The sequence below is a fragment of the Eptatretus burgeri genome, chromosome 4 (genome assembly GCF_056783735.1).
Source record: "Eptatretus burgeri isolate ZD-2024b chromosome 4, Ebu_testis_v1, whole genome shotgun sequence".
NCBI classification, from domain to species: Eukaryota; Metazoa; Chordata; class Myxini; order Myxiniformes; family Myxinidae; genus Eptatretus; species Eptatretus burgeri.
The window spans coordinates 72,734,828-72,748,013 of record NC_140964.1 but is presented as its reverse complement, the minus strand read 5'-3'; the positions used below and the strand labels follow the sequence as shown (position 1 = coordinate 72,748,013).

Below are 13,186 nucleotides of genomic sequence, written 5' to 3'. Positions count from 1 at the left end.
CTTCCATTTGTTGGTTTCTTAATTGCCGGAATCCTTCGGATTTCAGCAATTATGTTGGTCGGTTGTGTGTGTGTGTGTCATTCTGTGTCTGTCTGTCTGTTTGTTTGTGTGTTTGTTTACCCTGTAGCAGCCACACCGTTTCAGCGATCATGACCAAACTGGGTACAGACGTCGGTCATGGTCCAATTTAGTCACTTGTCGTTTTTGGTGAATCTAGGTCAAAGGTCAAGGTCAAGGTCACCGAAAAATCGAAATTATTATTTTCGCAATAACGTCCACTAAAATGGTCGTATCGACTTCAAACCAAATCCAAAATGTGCATCTTCCAATTCTGCATCCAACCATATGTCTCATTGGGGTGTCACACCAACACCCTTCTTTGCGGTCAGGGGTCGAATGTCAGGGGGGTCTGGTCAAAAATTTCAAATTGTGATAAAAACGCCATTTCAAGTCCGATTGACTTCCAAGTTATGATCATGACCAAACTAAGTGCTATAACTCATTAAACAGTAGCACTATCGACTTTTAGAACCAAATTGATTTCCAGGTTGTTGTTTTTTTCGAGATCATGGAGATATGACAAAGTTATTCCGGCAATTCCTTGCTCGATGAGCAATTTCATTTGTTTGTTTGTTGGTTTACCCGCACAGAATCGGAGGAGGTGTATTTTAATTACACGACATTATACCCACATATACTTTTCGACCCCTTGAGACCCATAAGACCTTTAAAACCCCAAAGACTTCAGAACTTAACCCTCAGACCCCATCGGACCTTCAAGACAATTTAAAACCCGAAGACCCTTTATACCCCTCAGACAGTTTTAAGACCCCTAAAAACCCATAAGACCCCAAAGACCTTTTCGAACCCTTAAACCCTTCAGGTCCTGTTCGACCCTTTAGAACATGTAAGACCCTGAGCCCTGAAATTCCTTTCGACCTTTTAGACCATTTTAGACCTTTACAACTTCACACCTTTCAGATGTTTTAAGACCCTTTAGGGCAGTGTTTCTCAAGGTGGTGTGTGGCAATATTTTGGTGGGGCATGAGGATTCAAAATTAATGAATCAATATCTGATCGCTTTCATAGCTTTGCCTTTTGAATACATATGTAGTATATACTGTAGTGTCTCCAATCATGGTGGGGCGTATGATTATTTTGAAAATCAAAGTGGGGCATGGGACAAAAAAGGTTGAGAAACACTGATGTAGAGTTTCCACAATTTCGACCTTTTCAGACATTTCAACCTTTACAACTTTTCAGACCTTTGATCTTTATACCTTTACAACTAGAGCATTCAGACCTTTCAATTCGTACATCCTTCCATTTATTTTCCACACAAAATATAGCACACGTAACAAGTTCTGTCGAGGGTCTGCAGTCTCCGATTGCCCTTTCTTGTTACCTCTGCCACCGAAGGTGGATGGGAGTCATGTTTTCACCCTCTGATTCTGTATGTCTGTCTGTCTGTCTGTCTGTGAGCAGGATATCTCAAAAAGTTGTGGACGGATTCGGACGAAACTTGGTGGATGAGTTGGTTAGGTGACAAGAACAAGCCGATTAAATTTTAGTTCAGGTCCGAATCCAGATCCGGCCTATCAATGGGATAGAAAAGGTAAACTAATCAGCCTGGCAGAGGTGAGTGCTCTACCGAGTGCCCTTCTAGTTTTGTTATGTATTTATTCCAGGGAAGCACACATGGCATGAGCTCAAGTACAATGAATGTGGCAGGAATTTGGATACGGTGCAGACATTTTGTTCAGCTGATAGCATGAAGGACACAACGTAGGATACACATTACCTTCATTACCCCACGAGCATGCAAAGCGAAAAGCGGGGTTCAGCAACTGGTTCACTTCTGTGCGTCAGTCCTTCCATCTACAAAGGTCACTTTATGATCGAGGAACAGCTTGATTTCTATTGAATCTCACATTTTGAACATGAATCGGAAAACGAATCTGGTGTTTAGCAATACATGGGGTCTGAATTCGACCCCATCGCGTATGCGTAGAGAGGACTGAGGTGCATTTTTTTCTTTTTTTTTACTTTGTATGCCTGTCTCGAAACTTCTCTTGATGGACAAGACAAACTCTCCAGCAGGGTTTATTTTAAGGAAATTTTAGAACTACACAAATCTTTGAGACAGGTGCCATGGCCCAGTGTTTGAGATTCTCTGAGTCTGAGAAGCATTTGTAATGGTTGTTTTTTAAAATTTTTATAGATTTTAAGTTCCTTTGTATCCTTTGACAAGGTACACAACACAGGATGCCTCACTGGAGTCTATAAAATGAGTATCATTAGCTAAAAGTATAACCGTAAATATCCAAGTGTATTCAAAACGCGCAGAAATTTGGAACAGCCTTGCTAACCACTCAATGTCTCATACGCTAGTCGCCCAAAGCTGCGCGTGAATTATTATGTCAGTGGATGTTTACAGAACCATCGCTCAGATGATTGCTGGCAGAGCCTGTAGGGCCTGGCCTTGCGGTGCAGGTTTGTCAAGCAGAGTAACCTATTAATGGTACGGCAAGTATTTAAAAAAAAAAAACCTAATGTAGTTGAAAATATCCCAGTAGATCTATTCCATAATTCCATATTGTTGAAACAATGTTGATGAAACTCATACGACACACGAGTCTAGATCTAGGCCTACTTCGTCATGTTCGTGCCTGTGAAATCTGTGTAGGGGAGACTGGGGCAATTGTAACTATTTTGTATATTCTGTCATAAAGTGTCTTTAAATAGTGAACTGCTAATCACGACATACAGCATCTGACATCTGTTAACTCATTCCGTACCAATTTAACGTTTATTAATGAATTTCACGTGTTTATAATATTACGTAATTAGATCTACGTGCCACGCATTATTAGGCCTACGCTCGTTCATCCCCAAGACGTTAACAAAAATCAGTGTTTTTTTTTTAACAAGTCTAACGTGTATAGATGGTGGATATCTCTGCTAGATTTTCAAAGTCCCTAATGGAATTTGCCAAGAATGCGATTGATGATTTTATTAATTTAGTAATGATTTTATGATTTTAGTAATTTCAAGTAATGTTCATTTCTTAAGAGTAATAGCAGTATGTTTTTTGTTTCAGGTTGTCCAATATTCAAATTGAGTCAAATTTCACCAAAAAATGGTCCTAAGAAAATGGTTGCAGTCTGCAAAGGAGAGAGGGGAAAGGGAAAATACTGACCCCAGCACTACTAGTGCACAGGTAAAGCCAGTCACAGAGCCCAAATCCAACACAAGTTCCAGTGGACAGGACATGCCAACTACTGATCCTGAGCCCAGCACCGGTTCTAGTGGGGAACACATGCCAAAATCGCAGAAAGGGGAAGAAATACCAAGGGAACTCCCAGTACTGCAAATGTTAGAGATGTATTAATTCACATCCACAGAAATGGGCGACATTACGTTCGTTGTGATTTATGCAGAAAAGACTTTGATACTATCAAAAAGTTTACCTTTGAAGGCAAGATACTGTTACAGCTGTGGAAATTCGCAGAGCACCATATAGGTCCTTAGATCAGTTATGTCGATAAGTCTGTGTTCAGATAGATTTCCCTACCGATGTCTAAGGGATAATTCGTGTAACCGGGTTGTGATCTTTGAGTTAGCCGTTATTCTTTTGCTATCGTTATTTTGGACCAACCGCTTCACAAAAACCACCTCCACCACCAACATCGCTCTCATCAACTGCTTCACAACAACCACCTCCACCACCAATATTGCTCTCACCAACCGCTCCACAACAACCACCTTCTCCACAGCGCCAACCGCATTTCAACCACAACAACCACCTCCTCCACAACCGCCCTCACACAACCACTTTCTCCACAATGTCAACCACAACAACCACCTTCTCCACAACGCCAACCGCATTTCAACCACAACAACCGCCTCCTCCACAACCGCCCTCACACAACCACCTTCTCCACGACATCAACCACAACAACCACCTTCTCCACAATGCCAACCGCATTTCAACCACAACAACCACCTCCTCCACAACCACCCTCACACAACCACCTTCTCCACAACGCCGAACACACCACCTTCCCCACAACGCCAACCACAGCCACCATCTCCTAAACCGCATCTCCCCCCAATACCCAACAACGAACAACATCGCTTCACCTTCGGCTCCGTGGGCACCGCCATCTTTGCGCTGGCCACGGCAAGATCGCTGCAAACAAACGCGGGGGTTTCTTCATTGCCAGCGACGGTGATTTCTACCACGTCCGCTCACTCTGAGCTTCGCTTCGGAATTCGGATCAGGAGATCGAGAGGGGCGAAGCCAGTGGGGGTCAGAGGTGAAAGAGCGGAGATCAAACCTTGCCTCACAAACCCTATAAAAAGGCGCGCAGAGCGCCAAGTCAGCAGTCGGTCAGGGTTTGGTGTGGTATGAAGACCAAGGTTTGAGTCCAGTGGAGGGCAGTGAAGGTCTGGGTTCCCCAAGGAGACGGAGCTGGGAGCACAGCAGGCCAGCCGTGCCAGGCAGAACTGCGCGTTCGTGTGTGAGACGTAGGGAGAACCGGAGGGAGGTCGCCAGCCAGCATCGAACGGTCCGAGGTGATCGGGCTTCGGGACAGTCCGAGCAGTGCTGAGGGACGGACGGGCTCTTAAAGAGAGCATCAACTCTGAAAGAGCATAAGACCCGTTCGTTCCTCTGAGGCGTTGCCGGCTGGGCCCGAATCACCAGGCCGTCGGACGGGGCCTGGGCTGGACCGCGGTCACGACAGCTGCCATGGGGACGGGACATCGCGGGTCACCCCAACGAGGCACCTCAAAGGTGAAGGTAACCAGCCCGGCCTCGCGGAGCTTCTGCGGTCATCACAGGTCCATGAAATAAAGACCCAAGAGGTCCAGTCTACCCCTCGTCTTTCCTGGGGTTTTTCTTTGTTGCTTTTTAATGAACATTGTGACGCCTTGTCTTTAAGTAGAACTGTTAAGTGTGTATATAATAGATAGACGGTAGTAGCTCTTTTGCATTGCTCGTGGTTTGGTTTGTCCCTTACATGTTACATAATCGCATGCGTGCTTTTGTTTTTGCCTTTGTCGATTGCAAACTGCATGCGTGTCTTGCCTTGCTTGATTATATGACTGCATATGTGCCGCTTGTTTAAATGTTAACCCGTTCATTGCATCCTTTTCCCGAGTTGAACTGCCGTTCTGCATCCAGAATATAGTTGGTTTTTAAATAGCGGATAAAGTGATCGGGTCCAACGGGGCTGCGCGATAAATACCCCGCTCCGTTAGCCCAAAACAAAGCGAGCTGCTTAAGCGGCTTGTTTCCAAGCGGCCCCGTTGAGGTGCAGTCTCTCGGTAGTCTGCCCACGCGATTAATTAGGTATTTCGGCGATTGACCCTACAGCGCACCGGTAGAGTGTTGACTCGGCTGTGGTGTGCTCAAAACACACGCGTAGCAGGATTCCGGAGTTCGATCCGGAAGGCTGTGACTAGATTGTCCGTTCTGTGGGCGAGGCGGCCGCCATTGGCTAAACGCGCATGCCGGTGGGCGAGAATCCACAACACTACCTTCCATTGCCATTTACACTGGCACAATTTACAGAGACTCTGTTGTCGAAGCCCATTTTAGTTCTGATGCCCATAAAGCTGTGTTGCTTAAGAAAAGATATGATAGCCTTTCAAAAACTCAGGTGATGAAAGAAACCCCAATGAGTAAGGCTATTTAAAAAACTAATGAAGAGCTAGATAATAAGATTGGTAGTTTGTTCATTCATGTTTATGGAGATGGCAAAAAGCTCACTTTATCTGCAAATTCTTTTCCTATGAGAGTCGTGGTGAGCAGGAAGTCACAGTCTTTTAACTTTTAATGATGAATCTAAGGAGGCAAAACTTGCAGTATGTCTCACCTGTTCGCCACCTGGAGATGCTAAAGTGTATCGTGGAAGCAGACAGGGCTTCGCTTTCAAAAAAAGATAGAACAGTCCATAGCAATATCCCTTAGATGCGATGGGTCAGTTGACCGAACTCAGCTGGACAAGATCTTTATGATGGCAAAGGTAGTCAGCAAAACTGGTGAAGATGAAACAGTGTTCTTAGGTGCAGCAGAACCTGATATATAATAGGTGCACGAGAACATTTTAATGCAGTTAAGATGGCCTGCAAAAACACAGTTGGTGAACCCACGACAGAATATATATTTTCAAAATATGTCATCAATAGTAACTGATGGAGCCAGTGTTAACACTGGAGAAAGAAAAGGTCTGTGGGCATTATTTGATTCCATTGACTCTGAAATCCCAAAACTGAAAATCTGGTGGTGCTGTTCATCGCACTCTGTTAGCTTGGAAGTCAGTCACGGATCTAGTGTCCGAAGTAAGCCACTTGCTGCAGAAACTAAGTGGATTGTCAAGCTTTTTTCACACTTCTGATCTGAGAACTCGACAGCTGAAAGAATTAGCCGGTACAAATGATCTCGCATGTCGGTCCCTTCCAAAAGTATTTGAAGTTCGTTGGAGTGAGTACACATTTTTCCCTGGTGAATTCTGTTCTCGAATCATGGCATGCATTAGTACTTTATATGCAACAGTCCCACGACAAACAACCCGAAGGATTTGAAACTCTCCTGACAAACAAAACAAACCTAGAATGGCTTACATTTATAGCCGATGTGCTGGCAGTGTTTTCAAGATTTCAGAAGAAAATACAATCTGATAATGTCACATTGTTCGACATTCAACGAGAGGTGACGCTTGTGAAGACAAGTATTAGCAGCCTCCCGAAGACACCTCTTTTAGGGGGTTGGGTGTTTAGTCTTCAAGCACAGTCACAGTCACAGCTTGTCGAAAGTGATGAGAGATCCTTCTATATGCTGAAAGGAATTAAGCTAACTAGTGATGAACCAAGGCAGAGAAGAGGTCATCATCTTTTTGTTACAGACACACGCAATTTATTTGCAATCAAGGTTGAGGTCACAGAAGCACTAAAATAATTTTTAACTCAATGGTTTGGCACTGACAATGAGTGTTTGGAAACTTTGGCGCCTTTTCTCAAATTTCAAAAGGATGCAAATCTCGAGGCAGTCCACAAAACTTATGTGTCCAGATTTAGATCTTATGGCTTTGGGCATGGAGTACAACGATTTCACAGAGTCTGGGCAATTCTCTAACCGAACCCTGTCAAAAATAATCAGCCAGCTTTTAGCTGCAGGTGGGCACTACGATACTTTGGCCAAAGTTTATGCCAGAATTTTAGCAGCAAAGCCGCATTCAGCAGATGTGGAGAGACGTATCAGCTCCAGCAATGCACTGAAAAGCATAGACCGCTAAAGAATGTTATTAGAGATAGAGAATTATTATTTATACGTCCATTACAATATACCTGCAATTTACTTGTGGGATCCACGGCCTGATGTTCTTACCTGGCTTTCCACAAAGGCATGTCGAACAAGAGAAGTAACCAAAGCAAAGGAACAAAATTACTTTCAAGGTGTATTCTCTGAAGCGCAGAAAATAAATGCTGATGACAGTCTTGATGGAGAATCAGGTACAGCTGAACCGCCATTGAAAAAAGGATGTTTTTGGATTATATACCTCGTATGCCAGATCCAACTTTGCAAATCTTGTATTTATGAAGGTTTCACTGTTTTAGTCATCCTTTACCATGTACTGTTTGATACAAAATGTAAATCAAAGTCCAATTCAGCATGTGTAAGACATATACAATGGGACCCGCTTAATAGAATCACTTTGGGCCGGACAAATTTGATTCTAATAAGCGGGTGATTCTAATATCCGAGTTCACCAGAGTTGTGGAGTATCAAGCGGATCAAATGTCAAGTACACATACGGAGACAAATACTCAGCATTTAGTTTGATTTATATGACACACTTGCTCAAAACAATGTAACTTACTCCTGAAAATAAAACAATTACACGTACAGTACACATGTACTTTTCAAAGCAAAACAACATGGGTTTGTCGATGAGCCTACTCTGCAATGAAAAAATTGTCGATTGTTGCCTGCTTTAACGAGTCTGTGGCAATGGCGGTGACCTCCTTGTCAAGTTTGCGCAGGAAGGCCATGTCACTGAACCCATGTGATAGCAAACCAAGCCTGATCGTCTTAGCTGCAGACATCATTTCCTTGATGGTCGGGTCAGAGATCTCCTCTTCCTCCTCTTCCTCCACTTTAGTGTCGGCGTCATAGTCTGCGTCAGTAGCAATTCCCATTTCGCGTTGGACTGCCGAAACGATGGCTTCGTCTGTGACATCATCGTCTGTGGTTTGGAGAGTGGCGTCCATGTTGACGAAGTCCTGCCATTGGTCGGGATCCATTTGAAGAGGGTTGGCTAACTCGTCGTCGTCATTGCTCTCGACCCTTTCGCCTTCGCTTGCCGCTCCAATGAAAATTCCTCCTTTGCGCCAGCAGTTCACTATGCCGGTAGTCTTCACATCATTCCATGCTGCGTCCGTAAACAGCATAGCGTCGAGGATCGTTATCTTTTTCGCCAAGTCACTCGCTGTCATTGCTCCATCCTCGTTGTCAATCTCAGTGAGCACTTTTTGTAGCATGGCACGGTGGTAATGAGCTTTGAATGAACGGATAATTCCCTGATCTAACGGTTGAAGAACAGAGGTTGTGTTCGGCGGGAGAAATGCCACAGTAATGTTCGACAGTTGAAGTGATTGGGGATGTGCCGGACAGTTGTCGATGAGAAGCAACGCTTTCTGGTCATGACGCCGAAGCTCGCGATTCCACTCATCGAGCCATTCAGTGAAGAGGAAACCTGTCATCCATGCGGAGGAATTGGCTCTGTAGCGAACTGGAATTGTTTTGAGGCCTTTGAAACTCCGTGGATTCTTGCTTTAACCAATACCGAAAGGAGGACGCTTAGCACCAGTCATCGAGCAGCAAAAAAGCACCGTGATTCTTTCCTTTGGCTTTTTCCCACCGCAGTGCTGATCTCCCTTGAAGAGGAACGTTCCGTCTGGTAAGGCCCGAAAATACAACCCAGTTTCGTCAGCATTCCAGATCTCATCAGCCGTGAAGCCTTCTACGAGATCCGGAAACACGTGGTCCAGCCATTGTTGTTTCCCTCCTACGTCAGCCGCTGCTGCCTCTCCGTGAAGCTTCTTGTGGACGATTCCATGTCTTTTCTTGAACCGGTCAATCCAGCCGTTTGTCGCACTGAACTTCTTGTTGTTGAACTTTTCCACGAACTGAGCCGCTTTCTCCCGCATCAGAGGCCCAGAAAGCGGTGCTTCCTTTTCTCTAGAAGTTTGAATCCACTTGACCATTGCTGATTCGACATCGGGTGCGTTGCCGCTTTGCTTGCGTTTCTGAGAAGAAGACGAATCCACTTGACCTTTCAGAATGGCCTCTCGATCTTTCAGAATCTTGCATAGGATCGGCTGGTTAATTTCCAACTTGTCTGCAGCTTCTCGTTGGCTCATTCTGGGCAAAGCGTCATAGTCCCTCAGGATTTGTGCTTTATCAATGTTTGAACGATCCGTCCGCTTTCGTTTTCTGTCCATCGTGGAAATGACGACACGCCTAGTGCTTAGACTGCAGCTGTCAGCCGTCTGCCTATCTGTACAATGACTACCGAAATCACTGTAGTGGCATAGCGTTATTTTTAGCGTGACGTCAGCCGCCTGGTGGCAAAAGTTGGAACTGTGCGGTCAGTCGGCGCTGAACTGTCGAAGTGGATGGCCAGCAGCTGATTCTATTAAGTGGGTTTTTGATTCTAATAAACGGGAAAAATTGTGTACATTTAGATACAATGGAATCGGTCTCAACGATTTTGATTCTATAATACGGGTGATTCTATTAACGGTGATTCTATTAAGCGGGTCCCACTGTATATATATATATATATATATATATATATATATATATATTCATATAAACAGTGTTTTAAGTTTTAACCATCTTAGTATTTGACAATTTTTTTAAAAACAAAGTACTAATCAGCATACAATTGTGTATGTACAATTAAAAATACTTCTTGTCATATAAACAGTAAATAAAGGTATTTTTGCTTTTCAGTAGCATGGTCATGCATTGACTTCTTGTTTCTTAATATGATATTGGAGTTTTTAGCTCGCCTGTTCGAAGAACAGAGAGCTACAGCGATACCCCCGGCGTAAGCGTGAAAATGTTTAAGTTTTTGGTGCAAGTTATTTCCTTTCTCATGTTTTTATCTACCACACTATTTTTTTACTGATTACAATATGCAAATACATATATTGCTTTAAAATTATTTGGATCATACTTCACTGCAATGCTTTATAAAAAAATATTATTAGACTAGTCTTTTAAAAACGATAAATGTATAAACAGATGAGCATTGGGTGGCTTTGTCACCAACTCTCTGGTTATTATAAATTTTAGTACTGCACAAAATTGGATTTAGAACGACACAAGTCGGGGTCTACTGCACGCCTGCTCTCCAGTCCCACTACACTTGCCACAATGAAAATTGCCCACAGTCATGTCAATATGGGAAATGTCCACTTATAAGTTGTAGAAATGTTGTCCCAAGTCCAACAGAATGATGCAGAGATAGCACCGTCACCTTTTACCTTTCCCAACCTGTGTTGAATTGTTGTCCCGTCAATAACCTGCCGGATTGGTGTTTTGTTACATGTATCAAAAAATCGACATCATCCTCAGATAGATGGTGGGACTGGGGTGGCATCTGCCGGCATTGACTGGTGGATATTAAAGATCTCACCGTACTTTTCGGGAAGAGTAGGTGAGTTATCGCTGGGATCAGGAACAAATGACAAATTCCTGCAATTACCTGCTACAGTAAAACAGTTCGTGGAAGTCTTGGACCGATCCACCTCTTGTGGTTGACCTTACAAGATGAGATCCAACATGGCCATTAACAGTAGTCAGAGGATAAAATGAAGAGTGAACCACTTTAAAGCCAGGACTTATAATATTAATCTGTGTTGACTTCCATTCCACGAGAACATCAGGCACATCAACTGTTATGCTGAGACAAGCTAGTGAGGAGTGAAATCACGTGTGTGTGTGTGTGTGTGTGTGCGTGTTTATGCGTGTGCGTATTACTGTTTGTGTGGATGTATACATTACTGTGTTTGTGTGTGTGTGCAAGTTGCTGTTGTTTGCTATCTCACACATGGGTGGGTTTCATGAGGTATAATGGAGACCTACCAGTTCCCAAGGTATCCACTTACGTCAGTGTGTGTGTGTGTGTGTGTGTGTGTGTGTGTGTGTGTGTGTGTGTGTGTAATCACGTATGTATTACCATGATTCATGTGTGTGCGTGTCTATAATATTCTTCTTCTTCTTCTTCTTCTTCTTCTTCTTTTTGCGTATGGTGTGGTGGAGTCTGCAGGCCTATGGGGAAAGGCATGGTGATGATGCATGGTGGGCGTGATGATGGGAGGAGTGGCCGTGGGGGTCGGCAAGGGATATGAGGTGTGCGCGCCGCCTGAGGCGTCGTAGTAATGCTGGAGTCGGCCGGCTCGTGAGTGTACCGAGTACGGAATAAAGGGGAGCCGCAGGCACAGTACGCCCGCGCTCACACTCGTGCAACACAGCCCGGCTCGACTGTTCCTCCGCTTCGTGTCTGCCTGCTAAGCATCTCTCATTTCAGTACAGTACAGTTGGCGAACGAGGATCTGCGGATCGGCGTGTGTAAGGGCGGCAAGTAACCCGGGCGGTTCCAAGCTACGGAGCCAAGGGTCTCACGGAGCATGGCGGAAGGTCGCGGCACGGCACACGGACGTGTACCCGTGTTCGGGGGAGATGAGTTCGAGTTGTTTTCTGAACAGTTAGGTTGCTACTTTCGGGCGAATGATGTAGAGGATGAAGAGAAACGCAAGGCGATCTTGCTCGCCTCGCTATCAACGGAGCACTACCGCCTGCTGAGTGATTTGATGGCTCCAAATAGACCCAGTGATGATGTGCTATCCTGTCAGGACATCGTGGCGAAAATGAAGACCCACTTGGCGCCGGAGAAGTCGTTACATCTCGCGCGGTTCCAGTTCGATCATCTCGCTAAGGGTGGCGAGGAGCGCGTTGCGGACTTCGTGGCACGAGTGAAGCATTCGGCTGTGCCGTGCAAATTCACGGCAGAGGAGCGTCCGACAAGGCTCAGAGATCGTTTTATTTCTGGTCTGCGAGACGCAAAGATGGTAGCGGCTATCCTGCGATTAACCGACATCACATTCGACTCGGCGGTCGTGACTGCTTCGTCTGTCGAGTAGACGCTCACGGATGTCCGCGCCATTGCTGGCCAGGACGCAATGAGTAGCTCCAGCTGGAGCATGGCGGCTAATCCCGAAGTCCACGCAGTAACTGCACAAGTGCCGCGAGTCACGCAGCCCGGAGTCCGAGCAGTGGCTCAAGTGCCGCAGGTCGCACGCGCGCCTGGCGGTGCGGGACGAGGGGCACCGCAGCACGGTCGCACCGGGAGCGAAGGGGCACCGCAGCACAGTCGCACCGGGAGCGAGGGGGCACCGCAGCACGGTCGCGCCTGGAGCGAGGGGGCACCGCAGCATGGTCGCACCTGGAGCGAAGGGACTTTCCGCGGCTGCTGGGGGTGTGGGGGTCCGCACCTGCGACAAATGTGCCCGTATAAGAACACCGTGTGTTTGCATTGTCACAAGGTGGGACATTTGAAGCGTGTGTGTCGGATGGCGGGGGCCTCCGTTGGGGTCGTGGATGACGAGGTGCGAGAGGACCCCAGTGACCTGGAGATCGGCCTGCAACCGGGGCCTGCCAATGCCGGCGAGCCAGAGCGGGAGATGCAACCACGGTTGAGTCTGTTTTCCGTTGGTTCGGAGATGACGACGCCTTTCACGGTTGAGGTCGAAGTGAATGGCCAACCGACTGTGTTTTGCGTGGATACCGGGGCGGCAGTGTCGGTCATGGATGAGCGGGCGGCTCGTGGTCTTCGCGGTATTCGCCTGGTCAAGACGGCCTTGTCGTTATACACGTACACCGGTGAGGCGATTGCACCGCTTGCGAGGGCCGACGTCTCGGCGCGCTACCGAGATCGACGCGCCCAGCTCTCGGTGTTCGTTGTACGAGGGGAGGGGCCCCCCCTGTTGGGTCGAGACTGGCTGGCGCACCTCGGACTGGGTCTCCGGTTCGTACCTCCAGATGTGCCAGTACTCTCTTCGAGACCTTCGTCGAGTACCGAGGGCGAGGCTCTGGCGGGCGGCGAGAGCC

The 13,186-nt window shown here is 46.2% G+C and overlaps 1 protein-coding gene across 2 annotated transcripts in view; it reads right to left on the bottom strand.

The window, feature by feature from the left end:
- The window catches only part of LOC147028330 (ETS translocation variant 1-like), a 49,512-nt gene extending 45,015 nt beyond the window's left edge, over positions 1–4,497 (bottom strand). For both annotated transcript variants that reach the window (XM_085878635.1, XM_085878636.1), the window contains exon 1: positions 4,144–4,497. In XM_085878635.1, coding sequence (XP_085734761.1) covers positions 4,144–4,220 — 77 coding nt within the window. In that variant the 5' untranslated portion in view covers positions 4,221–4,497. The remainder of the gene's footprint in view (positions 1–4,143) is intronic.
- Between the last annotated feature and the right edge of the window lie 8,689 nt (positions 4,498–13,186).